The sequence below is a fragment of the Salmo trutta genome, chromosome 16 (assembly GCF_901001165.1).
Source record: "Salmo trutta chromosome 16, fSalTru1.1, whole genome shotgun sequence".
Lineage (NCBI taxonomy): Eukaryota > Metazoa > Chordata > Actinopteri > Salmoniformes > Salmonidae > Salmo > Salmo trutta.
Genome location: NC_042972.1, coordinates 10,024,385 through 10,039,918, shown reverse-complemented (window position 1 = coordinate 10,039,918; position 15,534 = coordinate 10,024,385). Strand labels below are relative to the sequence as shown.

General features: G+C 45.0%; 1 protein-coding gene across 3 annotated transcripts in view; it reads right to left on the bottom strand.

Moving 5' to 3' along the window:
• Positions 1-221: 221 nt before the first annotated feature.
• LOC115150057 (integrin alpha-7) overlaps positions 222-15,534 on the bottom strand; it is a 77,022-nt gene continuing 61,709 nt past the window's right edge. For 2 of the 3 annotated variants that reach the window (XM_029692958.1, XM_029692959.1), the window contains exons 14-22: positions 13,860-14,014; positions 13,514-13,591; positions 13,166-13,268; positions 8,272-8,490; positions 7,913-8,029; positions 7,403-7,516; positions 4,759-4,857; positions 3,649-3,774; positions 222-716 (exon numbers count right to left, since the gene is read on the bottom strand). In XM_029692958.1, the coding sequence (XP_029548818.1) occupies positions 555-716; positions 3,649-3,774; positions 4,759-4,857; positions 7,403-7,516; positions 7,913-8,029; positions 8,272-8,490; positions 13,166-13,268; positions 13,514-13,591; positions 13,860-14,014 (1,173 nt within the window). In that variant the 3' untranslated portion in view covers positions 222-554. Of the gene's footprint in view, positions 717-1,212; positions 1,351-3,648; positions 3,775-4,758; positions 4,858-7,402; positions 7,517-7,912; positions 8,030-8,271; positions 8,491-13,165; positions 13,269-13,513; positions 13,592-13,859; positions 14,015-15,534 lie in introns of all 3 variants that reach the window. The other variant, XM_029692960.1, reaches the window with a different exon arrangement.

The window sequence follows — 15,534 nt, the reverse complement described above, 5'->3', positions numbered from 1 at the left end:
GATAGTCAGTCAGTCAGATAGTCAGTCAGTCAGATAGTCAGTCAGATAGTCAGTCAGATAGTCAGTCAGTCATTCAGATAGTCAGATAGTCAGATAGTCAGTCAGTCAGTCAGACAGATAGTCAGTCAGTCAGATAGTCAGTCAGTCAGTCAGTCAGTCACTCAGTCAGTCAGTCAGTCAGTCAGTCAGTCAGTCAGATAGTCAGTCAGTCAGTCAGTCAGATAGTCAGTCAGTCAGTCAGATAGTCAGTCAGTCAGTCAGATAGTCAGTCAGCAGTAGCAGTCCAGAATATTGATTCAGTCATTCTAAAAGTAGAATACAGTAGAATACAGTAGAATAGCATTGGCTTAAGTGAGTTTTCACCATTGATAAATCCATGATGGGAAGTGTGCACACTTCAGAAGAAGGGTGAAGAATCGGGACATAGCCTCAATGTGCACAACAGTGTTGTGACACAGTCAGTCTGCACACGTTTGTTCCACTGCAGAGTTAGTGAGTGCCATAGGGTTGAATGGGTGTTTGTTGTTATTCTAGTCCTTGTTTGTTGATGTTGTTCAGGAGCTTCCGTCGCTCCAGTGTGTGGCCCACTCCTTCTTCTGGAGGATCCCTGCCTTCTGCTGGCTCTGCTGGAACTGGGGCCGGTCTTGACGGGGGATCTTCACTGCATGGTACTGAGGCACTTTGTCTTCATACTGGACCCGACGGAAGAAACCACACTTTGGGAGAGAGAGAGAGAGAGAGAGACTAGGTTGATGTTGCTATGCAACCCAAGGAAGGTTTTTGGTTGCTGATTATGAAACATTGTGCATGTGCCACAAAAGCCAAAAACATCCAGGTGATTTGCCTAAAGTTTGAATAAAGCAGGTGACACACAACAAGCAAAGTAAACACACCACACAGCATAATACCCATATGCTGTCAACACACTCTTGCACCGCCATTTTGTGAGAAACAAGAAACAAGTTCTTTCTGGCATTCTAACCTAATCTAATCAGGAGACATATGACCAGATGAAATGAGATTATTCATGAATAGAACAGGAAGGACAATCTCATCAGGAAGAGAACATGTAAACAACCTCCTACAACGCCAGGATGAACTTGTTTCAGGTATACAGAGGTTTACAGATCACAACTCAGGCAAAGTCACAGCACTGACAGGCCGGTGCAGAGCAGGCCAAGGTACAGAGCAGGCCAGGGTGCATGGCTTTACCACTTGGAGAGAGGAGAGGGCAGGAACCTATTGGTCTGACGCCTGCTTCTCAACCTCAGAGGGCTGAGCATGCATGTGGGCGTGGTAGTACTCTGTTTCGTACTGCGGGCGGCGCTCTGTACGCTTGAAGAACCCACACTGGGGAGGAGGAGGAGGAGGAGGAGAGGGAGTTACAACAGAGATGTGGAGGGAGGAAGAGAGAGAACGCCGTTTGAAAAAAGTAAAGAAGAGGAGAGATGGACAAGAGAAGAGAGGGCAGGAGAGATGGACTAGAAAAGAGAGAGGAGGAGAGATGGACTAGAAAAGAGAGAGGACTACAGAAAAGAGGGGAGACATGGACTAGAGAAGAGAGGGGAAGATAGATGAACTAGAGAAGAGAGAGGAGAACTAGAGAAGAGAAGAGAGGGGAAGAGAGATGGACTAGAGAAGAGAGGGGAGGAGAGATGGACTACAGAAGAGAGGGGAGGAGAGGAGAGATGGGCTAGAGAAGAGGGGAGGAGAGGAGAGATGGACTAGAGAAGAGAGGGGAGGAGAGATGGACTACAAAAGAGAGGGGAGGAGAGATGGACTACAAAAGAGAGGGGAGGAGAGATGGACTAGAGAAGAGAGGGGAGGAGAGATAGACTAGAGAAGAGAGGGGAGGAGAGGAGAGATGGGCTAGAGAAGAGAGGGGAGGAGAGGAGAGATGGGCTAGAGAAGAGAGGGGAGGAGAGGAGAGATGGGCTAGAGAAGAGAGGGGAGGAGAGGAGAGGTGGGCTAGAGAAGAGAGGGGAGGAGAGATAGACTAGAGAAGAGAGAGGAGGACTACAGAAGAGAGGGGAGGAGAGATAGACTAGAGAAGAGAGGAGAGGAGAGATGGGCTAGAGAAGAGAGGGGAGGAGAGATGGACTAGAGGAGAGAGAAGGAGAGATGGACTAGAGGAGAGAGCAGACTTGTCACAAAGAGATGGCATAGATGGCAATATCAAAGACATTGAATGATAAGATAATAATGGAAATAGATGTAAGTTGGCTGATGTACATTTTTTGTATGTGTAAAACAACACATTTCACCACAGCTATCCGGTGGATGTGAGAATAAAAATAAAAATTAACCCGTTTTCTTTCTTCCAGAGTATGCAGGCCAGCAGAGCCAGCAGCAGGATGCCAGCCAGGATAATAGAGATACACCACATCACCAACAGGATGTGGACACCTGCTCGTCAAACATCTCATTCCATAATCAGGGCTTTAATATGGATGTTGGTCTCCCAGTGTGGTCGCTCCAGTGTGTGTCTGCTATAACAGCCTCCACTCTTCTGGGAGTGATGTCGGGCAATGAGGACTGGTTCGCAGTCGGTGTTCCAGTTCATCCCAGAGGTGTTCATTGAGGTCAGGGCTCTATAGAGGCCAGTCAAGTTCTTCCACACCGATCTCGAAAATCCATTTCTTTATGGACATCACTTTGTGCGTGGGGGCATTTTCATGCTGCAACAGGAAAGGGCCTTCCCCAAACTGTTGCCGCAAAGTTCGGAGCACAGAATCGTCTAGAATGTTATTGTATGATGTAGCGTTAAGATTTCCCTTCACTGGAACTAAGGGGCCAAGCATGAACCATGAAAAACAGCCCCAGACCATTACTCCTCCTCCACCAAACTTTACAGTTGGCACTATGCATTGGGGCAGGTGGCGTTCTCCTGCCATGCGTCAAACCCAGATGCATTCGTCGGACTGCCAGATAGTCATCACTCCAGAGAACACGTTTCCACTGCTTCAGAGTCCAATGGCGGCGAGCTTTACACCACTCCAGCCGACGCTTGGCATTGCACATGGTGATCTTGGGCTTGTGTGCAGCTGCTCGGCCATGGAAACTCAATTCATGAAGCCCCCTGACGAACAGTTCTTGTTCTGACGCTGGTTCCAGAGGCAGTTTGGAACTCAGTAGTGAGCGTTGCAACCGAGGACAGACGATTTTTACTCGCTATGCGCTTCAGCACTCGATGGTCCTGTTCTGTGAGCTTGTGTGGCATACCACTTCGCGGCTGAGACGTTGTTGCTCCTAGACGGTTCCACTTCACAATAACAGCACTTACAGTTGACCGGGGCAGCTCTAGCAGGGCAGAAATTGTATGAACTGACTTGTTGGAAAGGTGGCATCCTTTGACGGTGCCACGTTGACGCTGCCGATGTTTGTCTATGGAGATTGCATGGCTGTGTGCTCGATTCTTTTTTTTACATCTGAAATAGCTGAATCCATGAATTTGAAGGGGTGTCCACATACTGGTGTATTTATATTGTATGTAGGTACATTAACTAATGTACCATAGGTACGGTAAGTCATGTGATGTGTGTTGTATTTTCTACGGAATGCAGACCAGCAGAGCCAGCACCAGGATAATAGAGATATGGATGAGCAGTAATAGAGGTGTTTATTCTGTGTTATGCTAGGTGTTGGTACCTTCCAGAGGATGCAGACCAGCAGAGCCAGCACCAGGATACCAGCCAGGATGGCTATGAGAATCCACCACCAGGGGATCCAGTACTGGGCAGTCAGACCAACCTCTGGGTAAATCATCACTGGGACCTACAGGGAAAACACAGTAATATAAAGCAATGAGTGTTTTATTGTGAAGTGTCTTGTCTTTACTGTGTATGTGTCACTAGTAGTTAGAACACAGAGTCTTTTCCTGGTCAGGTCATGTGATCAGGACAAACTCATGCTCTAGGTATTCATGTTAATAGTTAAAAGTGTGTGTGTCTGTCAGTGTGTGTGTGTGTCTCAGTGTGTGTCTCTCGGTGTGTGTCTCTCAGTGTGTGTGTCTCAGTGTGTGTGTGTGTGTGTTTCTCAGTGTGTGTCTCTCAGTGTGTGTGTGTGTGCGTGTGTGTGTGTGTCTCAGTGTGTGTCTCTCAGTGTGTGTGTCTCTCAGTGTGTGTGTTGTCTCAGTGTGTGTGTGTGTCTCAGTGTGTGTGCATCTCAGTGTGTGTGTGTGTCTCAGTGTGTGTCTCTCAGTGTGTGTCTCAGTGTGTGTGTGTCTTTCAGTGTGTGTGTGTGTGTGTGTGTCTCAGTGTGTGTGTGTGTCTCAGTGTGTGTCTCAGTGTGTGTGTGTGTGTCTCAGTGTGTGTCTCTCAGTGTGTGTGTCTCAGTGTGTGTGTGTCTTTCAGTGTGTGTGTGTGTCTCAGTGTGTGTGTGTGTGTGTCTCAGTGTGTGTGTGTGTGTGTGTGTCTCAGTGTGTGTGTGTGTCTCAGTGTGTGTGTGTCTCAGTGTGTGTGTGTGTGTCTCAGTGTGTGTGTGTGTGTGTCTCAGTGTGTGTGTGTCTCAGTGTGCGTGTGTGTCTCAGTGTGTGTGTGTGTCTCAGTGTGCGTGTGTGTCTCAGTGTGTGTGTGTGTGTCTCAGTGTGTGTGTGTGTCTCAGTGTGTGTGTGTGTCTCAGTGTGTGTCTCAGTGTGTGTCTCAGTGTGTGTGTGTGTCTCAGTGTGTGTGTGTCTCAGTGTGTGTGTGTGTCTCAGTGTGTGTGTGTCTCAGTGTGTGAGTGTCTCAGTGTGTGAGTGTCTCAGTGTGTGTTTGTTACCTGTGCAGCAGCATCCCTCAGCACCAGGTGTTTGATGCTGGACTTGACTGTGATGTTGGCTCTAACCAGCAGCTCCAGAACACTGACTGATGGGAACTCCTGCCGGAGAGAGAGATGAGAAGAGAGGGATGAAAAAGAGGAGAGGAAAGAAGAAGAAAAAAGAGGAGGAGAGAGATAGAGAGGGAGAGAGAGAGAGAAAATAGGAGAGGAGAGAGAGAGGGAGAGAGAGAGAGAAAAGAGGAGGAGAGAGAGAGAGAGAGAGAGAGAGAGAGAGAGGGAGAGAGAAGAGAGAGAGAGAGAGAGAGAGAGAGAGAGATAGAGAGAGAGAAAGAGAGAGAGAAAGAGAGAGAGAAAGGAGGAGAGGAGAGAGAGAGAGAGAGAGGAGAGAGAGAGAGAGGAAAAAAAGAGGAGGAGAGAGAGAGGGAGACAGGAAGAGAGAGAGAAAAGAGGAGAGGAGAGAGAGAGAAAAGAGGAGGAGAGAGAGAGAAAAGAGGAGGAGAGAGAGAGAGAGAGAGAGAGAGAGAAAGAGAAGAAAGGATAAAGAAGATTAACACTAGTCATTTACTAGGTGAAGGACATTAGTGTGGCTCTGACCAGTAACTCCAGGTCTGAACGAAACTCCTGACAGCAATAAATTATGTATTCATCAAAGGTTACAGAAATCCCTTTTAACATCAGTAGTTGTCTTGGCACAACGTGCTTTATAGCAGGCCAGCCTGGACCCCAAAGAGCAGGCAGAAGCAGAGAAGACTTCATCAACACAGACATTTACTAAGGAGAGGAGATTACACTGGTCAAACATGATCAATGACATTATCAATGATATATTTATATGAGATGGTCAATAATAGGTTACATTTAGCCTGGCAAGAGACCGAGATCACTTTGTGCTTTAGCCAACTCCTATGAATCATTCCTCATTGTTTTATTTACAATGAATGACAAGGAGCACGGATAATGGCGGCTTTATATGCTGATTTATACATTGCCAAAATACAATGCAAAGTGTACCTCGTGTTGCCTTGTAGTTACAGTCTGTGATCGGCTCTCACGCCTTCATTATGCCCTTTCACACTTACTGTTTCAGCAATACAAATGATACTATTTCACATACACTCTGCATTAAGTGGTACTTCAGGAAAACGTGCCAAGCAGAGACATGAAAGGTTGGAGCTGTGACAGAGTAATGGCCACAGTGTTGAGAGGTGTTGTTGTTGAGAGGTGTTGTTGAGGGGTAGTGTTGTTGAGGGGTAGTGTTGTTGAGGGGTAGTGTTGTTGAAGGGTGGTGTTGTTGAGCGGTGGTGTTGTTGAGGGGTAGTGTTGTTGAGGGGTAGTGTTGTTGAGGGGTAGTGTTGTTGAGCGGTGGTGTTGTTGAGGGGTAGTGTTGTTGAGGGGTGTTGTTGTTGAGGGGTAGTGTTGTTGAGGGGTGGTGTTGTTGAGCGGTGGTGTTGTTGAGGGGTAGTGTTGTTGAGGGGTAGTGTTGTTGAGGGGTAGTGTTGTTGAGGGGTAGTGTTGTTGAGGGGTGGTGTTGTTGAGGGGTGGTGTTGTTGAGGGGTGGTGTTGTTGAGGGGTGGTGTTGTTGAAGGGTAGTGTTGTTGAGGGGTAGTGTTGTTGAGTGGTGGTGTTGTTGAGGGGTAGTGTTGTTGAGGGGTGTTGTTGTTGAGGGGTAGTGTTGTTGAAGGGTAGTGTTGTTGAGGGGTAGTGTTGTTGAAGGGTAGTGTTGTTGAGGGGTAGTGTTGTTGAGGGGTAGTGTTGTTGAGGGGTAGTGTTGTTGAGGGGTAGTGTTGTTGAGGGGTAGTGTTGTTGAGGGGTGGTGTTGTTGAGCGGTGTTGTTGTTGAGGGGTGGTGTTGTTGAAGGGTAGTGTTGTTGAGGGGTAGTGTTGTTGAGGGGTAGTGTTGTTGAGGGGTAGTGTTGTTGAGGGGTAGTGTTGTTGAGGGGTAGTGTTATGTTTGTTCTTTGATTAATGCCGAAACCAAGCTCAGCATTACTACTTTTAATAACCAGATGCTTCATCTAGCAAAGTGCATCACTTGTGTAGCCATACAAGGCCATACAATTCTATCAACCACCACAAGTTCTACATAGTGCATTGCATTATGGGAACAGTAGTCTATGTTAAAAACACATAATACAATACGTGAGAACAGGTTTTATCTATCTATAAGCTAAAAGCTCAAAAAGCACTTGTTTTTTCCTACTAGCACTGACTTTGCTGAGGGAAAATGTTCTTGCTACGTCTGTGATATGTTGTTGTCTCACCAATTATTTTAAGATAAAAATGCTATCTGTAAGCTATTTGAAGAAGAAAAAAGGTATCTATAAGCTAAAAAAAAAGGCACTTGTTTTTTCCTACTAACACTGACTTTGATGATAAATACTTTTTGGAGGGAAAATGTACTTGCTATGATTGGGATATGTAGTCTCAGCTAGCTATGTTAAAATGAACACACTACTACTGTAAGTCACTCTGGATAACAGTGTCTGCTAAATTACTCAAATAGAAATGTAATGTGATGTGTTTGTTTTACCTTCAGGAAGGTGCCGTTACACCACATGTCGTGTAGGGCGAATTGCATCATGGGAACAGTAGTCTTTGATATTACCACATAACAGCATAATGTGATAGGTGATGTGGTGTTTTACCTCCAGAAAAGTGCTGTTCCAAAGGCGTCCCTGGATCTTGAGGACAGCAGAGTCAGAGAAGCTGTGGAGAGGACATTGGAACAGCACACAGCGCGCTGAACCCAGAAGACAGTCCTACACACACACAGAGGGTTGGGAAGACCATCGATGAGAATAGCAGGGTTGGTATTCAATCAAACTCACAGTATGGATGCGCTGAGGTGCAGGGCTCTAGGGGCATGTTTGTAGCACGTGAGCTATGTGATGTTTTCTATAGTGCTGACCTGATTACAACCAGTGTTATGGAGCAGTGAACTACATGTAGTTCAACCAGTAATTTAACTACATTTTACAGTAGCTTGATGGTAGTTTAACTAAATTCAACTCTTGGTAGTGTTTCCGGTAGTTAATTACTTTTTAGCCATGTAGCGGCGTAGCTAACTACTGGAACTACACACTACTCCCTCACTCTCACTTTCTGTCCCTCCTCTTCACTCTCACTTTCTGTCCCTCCCCCACTCTCTCTCTCACCAGTTTGAGTGACTTGCGTCTCTCTGAGGCAGCCACAGCAGGCGTAGTCCTACCCAGACTGCCCTTGGTCATCACATGGCCCTCTTCTTCTGGGTTGGAACGCCCCTTCCTCCTGGCCTGCTCACATGGACATGAAGCAGAGGACAACACACATTACATCACGTTTATCAAATATATATATATATTTTTTTACATCTCATGAAACCACAACAATACTTAGTTTTAGGCAAACAATATAATTATGCTTTAGCTCATAGGTGTGAGGAGGTGTACCCCTTTTTGTCCAATGAGGTTATTTCTGGACAACATTCTTCTCCATTTATGGAACCCCATATGGCTCAAGACCACTAAAATCCTACCTTCAGGCCTGCAGCCTGTGGCTGGTCGTCAGAAGGAGAACTGTGGGAGAACTTCCGTGGGTTGAGGGAGGTGTGGGGTGTACAGGGTGTTTCTGGATGGCCATGGAAGTGGAGAGCAGTGGGGTACAGGAGCCACTTCCCATTGGACAGCTCATGAGGCCACATGATGTTGAGGAAGGCGGAGCCTAGCGTCTGCAGGGACGGCCCGGTGTTGGTCACCTGATCAAAACATGAAGGGTTGAATAGTTAACTGAATGAAAAAAAAACACACCAAAAACACACCAAAATATTCATATATTGCGCTCTTCACAACACTGCATAGCTTTTCATCTTATATCTTCCAAAGTCCACAGCCATAGAAATATATCCCTGTGGTACATTATCAATCAATCAATCAAATGTATTTATAAAGCCCTTTTTACATCAGCAGATGTCACAAAGTGCTATGGTCTTGTCATGTCCTGACCTTAGAGAGCCTTTTTTATTCTCTATTTGGTTAGGTCAGGGTGTGACTTGGGTGGGCATATCTATGTTTCTATTTCTTTGTTGGCCTCTGTTGGTTCCCAATCAGAGGCAGCTGTTTATCGTTGTCTCTGATTGGGGATCATAATTAGGCAGCCGTTTTCCCACCTGTGTTTGTGGGTAATTATTATTTTCTGTGAGTGTTTGTGTGTGCCACAGTTGCGTCACGTTTGATTTCTGTTTACCTGTTTTTTGTGTGAAAGGTTTCACTTCCATTAAAGATGTGGAATTACATGCACGCTGCGCCTTGGCTCATTTATGACAGGGAGTTTGAAGACAGTGATTGTGACAGGTCTAAGGTCTACACCTATTGTATTCGGCGCATGTGACAAATAAAATTTTATTTGATTAGATTTTAAGAAACATGGTGGCTAGGAAAAACTCCCTAGAAAGGCAGAAACCTAGGAAGAGACCTAGAGAGGAACCAGGCTCTGAGGGGTGGCCAATCCTCTTCTGGCTGTGCCGGGTGGAGATTATAACAGTACATGGCCAAGATGTTCAAATGTTCATAGATGACCAGCAGGGTCAAATAATAATAATCATAGTGGTTGTAGAGGGTGCAACAGGTCAGCACCTCAGGAGTAAATGTCAGTTGGCTTTTCATAGCCAAGCATTCAGATAGAGACAGAAGGTGCGGTAGAGAGAGAGTAGAAAACAGCAGGTCTGGGACAAGGTAGCACATCTGGTGAACAGGTCAGGGTTCCATAGCCTCAGGCAGAACAGTTGAAAGTGGAGCAGCAGCACGACCAGGTGGACTGGGGACAGCAAGGAGTCATCAGTCCAGGTAGTCCTGAGGCATGGTCCTAGGGCTCAGGTCCCCCGGGAGGGGAGGAGAGGGAGAGAATTAGAGGGAGCATACTTAAATTCACACAGGACACCGGATAAGACAGTAGAATTACACCAGATGTAACAGACTGACCCTAGCCCCCTACACATAAACTAGATACTGGAGGCTGAGACATGAGGGGTCAGGAGACACTGTGGCATCGTCCGACGATACCCCCGGACAGGGCCAACAAGGCAGGATATAACCCCACCCACTTTGCCAAAGCACAGCCCCCACACCACTAGAGGGATATACGCAGACCAACAACTTACTTCCCTGAGAGAAGGCTGAGTATAGCCCACGAAGATCTCCTCCACCGCATAAACCCAAGGGGGGGTCACAAGCCCGGACAGGAAGATCACTTCAGTGATTCAACTCACTCATTTGACCTCCCCCTTTCTAGGGATGGCATGGAAGAGCACCAGTAAGCCAGTGACTCAGCCCCTGTAATAGGGTTAGAGGCAGAGAATCCCACTGGAGAGAGGGGAACCGGCAAGGCAGAGACAGCAAGGGTGGTTCGTTGCTCCAGTGCCTTTCTGTTCACCTTCACACCCCTGGGCCAGACTACACTCAATCATAGGACCTACTGAAGAGATGAGTCTTCAATAAAGACTTAAAGGTCAAGACCGAGTCTGCGTCTCTCACATGGATAGGCAGACCATTACATAAACATTTAGCTCTATTGGAGAAAAGCCCTGCCTCCGGCTGTTTATTTAGAACTTCTAGGGACAATGCTTGTATAATGAAATACCTTTTTAAGGCTGTATAGCTTCTTGCATTCCAAAAAGTTAATGCTTGTGTGTGTGTGTGCAACCACACAACCTCTGGGCAGACAGGCTAAAGGCGCTTGCTTGCCCAATTCATGGAACCGTTGATCTACTTCAGAAAAACTGTCTAGAGTGATTTACTGTTGTTTTGACACCTCACTAGAAGCGTAGAATAACTAGCTGTTGCTACAGAACGAGACGACCAATACACAGTTAGTCTGCACCTTTTACCCTAGTTTCATCTCGAATTCTCCACACATGTACACATACCAAGATCACGTGTTTTCTATATGCTTGCATAAGATAGTTAGACTATATAAGGCTTCTGTACTCTTTGTGTCATCGAGCTCTCAGCCTTACACCTCAGAGTGCATGACTGACCAGATTTTGCAGTGTTACAAAAATGGAAAAAAGCTGTCCTTGAAATATTCTTGATATGTTTGTCAAAAGAGAGATCAGAGTCCAGAGTAAAGCCGAGGTCCTTCACAGTTTTATTTGAGATGACTGTACAACCATCAAGATTAACTGTCAGATCCAACAGAAGATCTCTTTTTTTCTTGGGACCTAGAACAAGCACCTCTGTATAGTCCGAGTTTAAATGTAAAACATTTGCCGCCATCCACTTACTTATGTCTGAAACACAGGCTTCCAGGGTGGGCAATTTTGGGGCTTCACCATGTTTCATCAAAATGTACAGCTGTGTATTGTCTGCATAGCAGTGAAAGTTAACATTATGATTCTGAATGACATCACCAAGAGGTAAAATATATAGTGAAGACAATAGTGGTCCTAAAACGGAACATTGACGAACACCGAAACTTACAGAGACAAACTGATATCGTTCCGACAGATAAGATCTAAACCAGGCAAGAAGTTGTCCGTGTAGACCAATTAGGGGTTCTAATCTCTCCAAAAGAATGTGGTGATCGATGGTGTCAAAAGCAGCACTAAGGTCTAGGAGCACAAGGACAGATGCAGAGCCTCGGTCTGACGCCATTTGAAGGTAATTTACCACATTTACGAGTGCAGATTCAATGCTATGATGGGGTCTAAAACCACAATGAAGCGTTTCGTATACATTATTTGTCATCAGGAAGGCAGTGACTTTCTGCGCAACAGCTTTTTTTTATGGAGGAATGGGAGATTCGATATTGACTGATAGTTTTTTCATTTTCTCCGTCAAAGTTTGGCTTTTTCAAGAGAGGCTTTATTACTGCCACTTTTAGTGAGTTTGGTACACATCCGGTGGATAGGGAGACGTTTATTATGTTCAACATAGGAGGGCCAAGCACAGGAAGCAGCTCTTTCAGTAGTTTAGTTGGAATAGGGTCCAGGATGCAGCTTAAAGGTTTTGAGGCCATGGCTATGTTCATGAATGTGTAAAGAGATATAGGATTAAAAAACTTGAGTGTCTCCATTGATCCTACTGTAGGTCCAGGCAGTGTTGTGCAGACTCAGAACAACCAAGCTTTGGAGAAATATGCACATTCAAAGAGGAGTCCGTAATTTGCTTTTTAATGATCATGACCTTTTCATCGAAGAAGTTCATGAAGTCATCACTGATGAAGTGAAAGCCATCCTCTTTTGGGGAATGCTGTTTTTTAGTTAGCTTTGCGACAGTATCAAAAATACATTTAGGATTGTTTTTATTCTCCTCAATTAGGTTGGGAAAATAGGATGATTGAGCAGCAGTGAGGGCTCTTGGATACTGCACGGTACTGTCTTTCCAAGCTAGTCGGAAGACTATCAGTTTGGTGGAGCGCCATTTCCATTCCAATTTTCTGGAAGCTTGCTTCAGGGCTTGGATATTTTCTGTATACCAGGGAGCTAGTTTCTTATGACAAATGTTTTTTGTTTTTAGGGGTGCGACTGCATCTACAGTATTATGCAAGTTTACATTTAGTTCCTCAGTTAGGTGGTTAACCGGTTTTTGTACACCGACATCCTTGGGTAGGTGGAGGGAGTCTGGAAGGGCATCTAGGAATCTTTGGGTTGTCTGAGATCCTTGGTTGCGGTCTGAGCAGATTATTTATTGTGATTGCAAACGTAATAAAATGGTGGTCCAATAGTCCAGGATTATGAGGAAAAACATTGAGATCCACAATATTTATTTCACAGGACGTAACTAGGTCCAGGGTATGACTGTGGCAGTGAGTAGGACATGTTGGACAAAATCCACTGACTCGATGATGACCCCAAAAGTATTTTGGAGTGGCCTGTGGACTTTTCCATGTGAATATTAAAGTCACTAAAAATTGGAATATTATCTGCCATGACTACAAGGTCCGATAGGAATTCAGGGAACTCAGTGAGGAACACTGTAAATGACCCAGGAGGCCTGTAAACAGTAGGTATAAAAAGTGATTGAGTAGACTGACTAGAAGCTCAAAAGACGAAAACGCAGTCTTTTTGTTTTTGTAAATATACATTTTCTATCGTAAATGTTAGCAACACCTCCACCTTTGCGGGATGCGTGAGGGATATGGTCACTAATGTAACCAGGAGGAGAGGCCTCATTTAACACAGTAAATTCATCAGGCTTAACCCATGTTTCAATCAGGCCAATCACATCAAGATTATGATCAGTGATTAGTTAATTGACTATAACTGCCTTGGAAGTCAGGGATCTAACATTAAGTAGCCCTGTTTGGAGATGTGAGCTATCACAATCTCTTTCAATACTGACAGGAATAAAGGTCTTTATTCCAGTGAGATTGTTAAAGTGAACACCGCCATTATCATACTACATCGACTTTTGATTCCTCTCCTCTTCTCTCACCGTAAACTCAAACTCCACAGCACTCCCCACATCGTCCAGGGTCTCCATGGCACTCTCCCCCTTCACAGCCCCACTGAAGAACAGCTGGTGTGGTCTGGCCAGCCTGAAACAACACAGAGACAGACAGGCGGATAGGGTCAGTGGACAGCTGGACAGAGCCTGAGAGCCTTATGGTACTACAGTTTACTGTTTGTATGTACCTCAGAACTCCCTGAAAACAGTAGCAACTGTCACTATCCTGGGTTAAATATCAATGAATGTGTATTGACCTACTGACTCACTGTACCGAATGTGGCCTCCGGGGGCAACATTTGTTTGACACACCAATGACATGAGGGTGTGACTTACACACTGACAGCCAGGGGGAGCTCTATGATGATTTTAGCCACGGCTGTGACTGGGGCCAGGTCTCGCTGTTCACTGATACTGAGGAGACAACACACACACACATCATATTGCAATCTGGAAAAAAGATCTATCTTCATTTTTGACTATTTCAATTTGAATACATATATTGAAAGTAGCAATACCGTTCCATGTGCAATGACAGTTGTATTTCTCTAGTACCAAGCAAAGTCATCCACCTTGTGAATTGCCATGATATGAAAATAAACAGTGTTTTTTTAGAGTATGAGAAAACTAAGATATATTAAATAGACCAACTATGAAAATGAGTTGCCCAGCCAGGACTTACGTAGCCAACAGGAGGTTGACAGTGAGTTCCGTGGTCTCTATGGTGATAGCAGACGTGCTGAGGATGATGTAGAATTTCAGTATAGCATCTCTCTTCAAGGGGTTTCCCAGCTCGCACTCTGCCTGAGAGCCGTTCTGATTGGCCTGGCACACCACCTACACACAGGAAACAGGAAACACAGGATTATTATACTGCTAATGTAGCAAAGCAAAGTTGCCCTAAGGTTTTCCTGACCCCATCACCAACATAGTTTTTTCTGGCTCTAAGCATAACATGTCAGCCTTGTCCAGAATCGATTCCTAGACCCTACCTCCTAGACACTGGTGGAGATCTGAGAGGAATGGAAATGTTTAGTGTGAATACCTGTCATCCCCTCAAGCCAGAGTAGGAAAGGATGTCCGGCAGGGTTAAGATCAGGGTTGGGGTTAAGTCCAATTTACTTTGAAATTCAAATTAAATTCCTGAGTTCACTCATGAAGTGAATAATTTACGTTGAATTCAATTTGATTTTGTTTTTAATCATTTCAACCTGTATCCCTATATTTCTAGTACAGCTAGGCTGTCTGAACAGTGAAATGATAAGCCTTAAAGCCTGAGGGAATTTAATTCTAATTGGGATTTGTGGAATTGTTGAGGATAATATTGAATTGAGAATTGCATTCTTGGAATGTACCTAACATTGGAATTCCAAGGAATTAAAATATCTCTGAATTCAAAGACTGAACTGGAATTTGAATAGAAAATAAATGGAATTTACACAGAGAGAGAATGGAATTAAAATGGAATTTGTGAAATTGACCGCAACCCTGGTTAGGATTAAGGCTAGAGTTAGGTGTGAATACCTGTTGTTCCCTGAAGCAGGAGTAGGACAGGGTGTCTGGCAAGGTTAGGGTTTAGGCTAGGGTTAGAGTTAGGTGTGAATACCTGATGTCCCAGAAGCCAGAGTAGGACAGGGTGTCTGGCAGGGTTAGGGTTTAGGCTAGGGTTAGAGTTAGAGTTAGGTGTGAATACCTGATGTCCCAGAAGCCAGAGTAGGACAGGGTGTCTGGCAGGGTTAGGGTTTAGGCTAGGGTTAGAGTTAGGTGTGAATACCTGATGTCCCAGAAGCCAGAGTAGGACAGGGTGTCTGGCAGGGTTAGGGTTTAGGCTAGGGTTAGAGTTAGAGTTAAGTGTGAATACCTGATGTCCCAGAAGCCAGAGTAAGACAGGTAGTGTGAAATGCTTTTCTTGCAAACTCCAAACCCAACAATGCAGTAATCAAAATCAATGTAGTACTAAAAATAACATAAAGCAAAATAAGAAATAAGAAGAACATGAGAAAGTAAGAAGCGATATACAGTGTTAGTGCCAATACCATATTTACAATGTGCAGGAATACTAGAGTGATAGAAGTAGATACACTACATGGCCAACAGTATGTGGGCACCCCTTCAAATCAGTGGATTTGTCTATTTCAGCCACACCCGTTGCTGACAGGTATATACAGTCGTGCAATGTACAGGCCGAGCACACAGTCATGCAATCTCCTTAGAAAAACATTGGCAGTAGAATGGCCTGTACTGAAGAGCTCAGTGACTTTCAATATGGCACCGTCATAGGATGCCACCTTTCCAACAAGTCAGTTTGTCAGATTTCTGCCCTGCTAGAGCTGCCCCGGTCAACTGTAAGTGCTGTT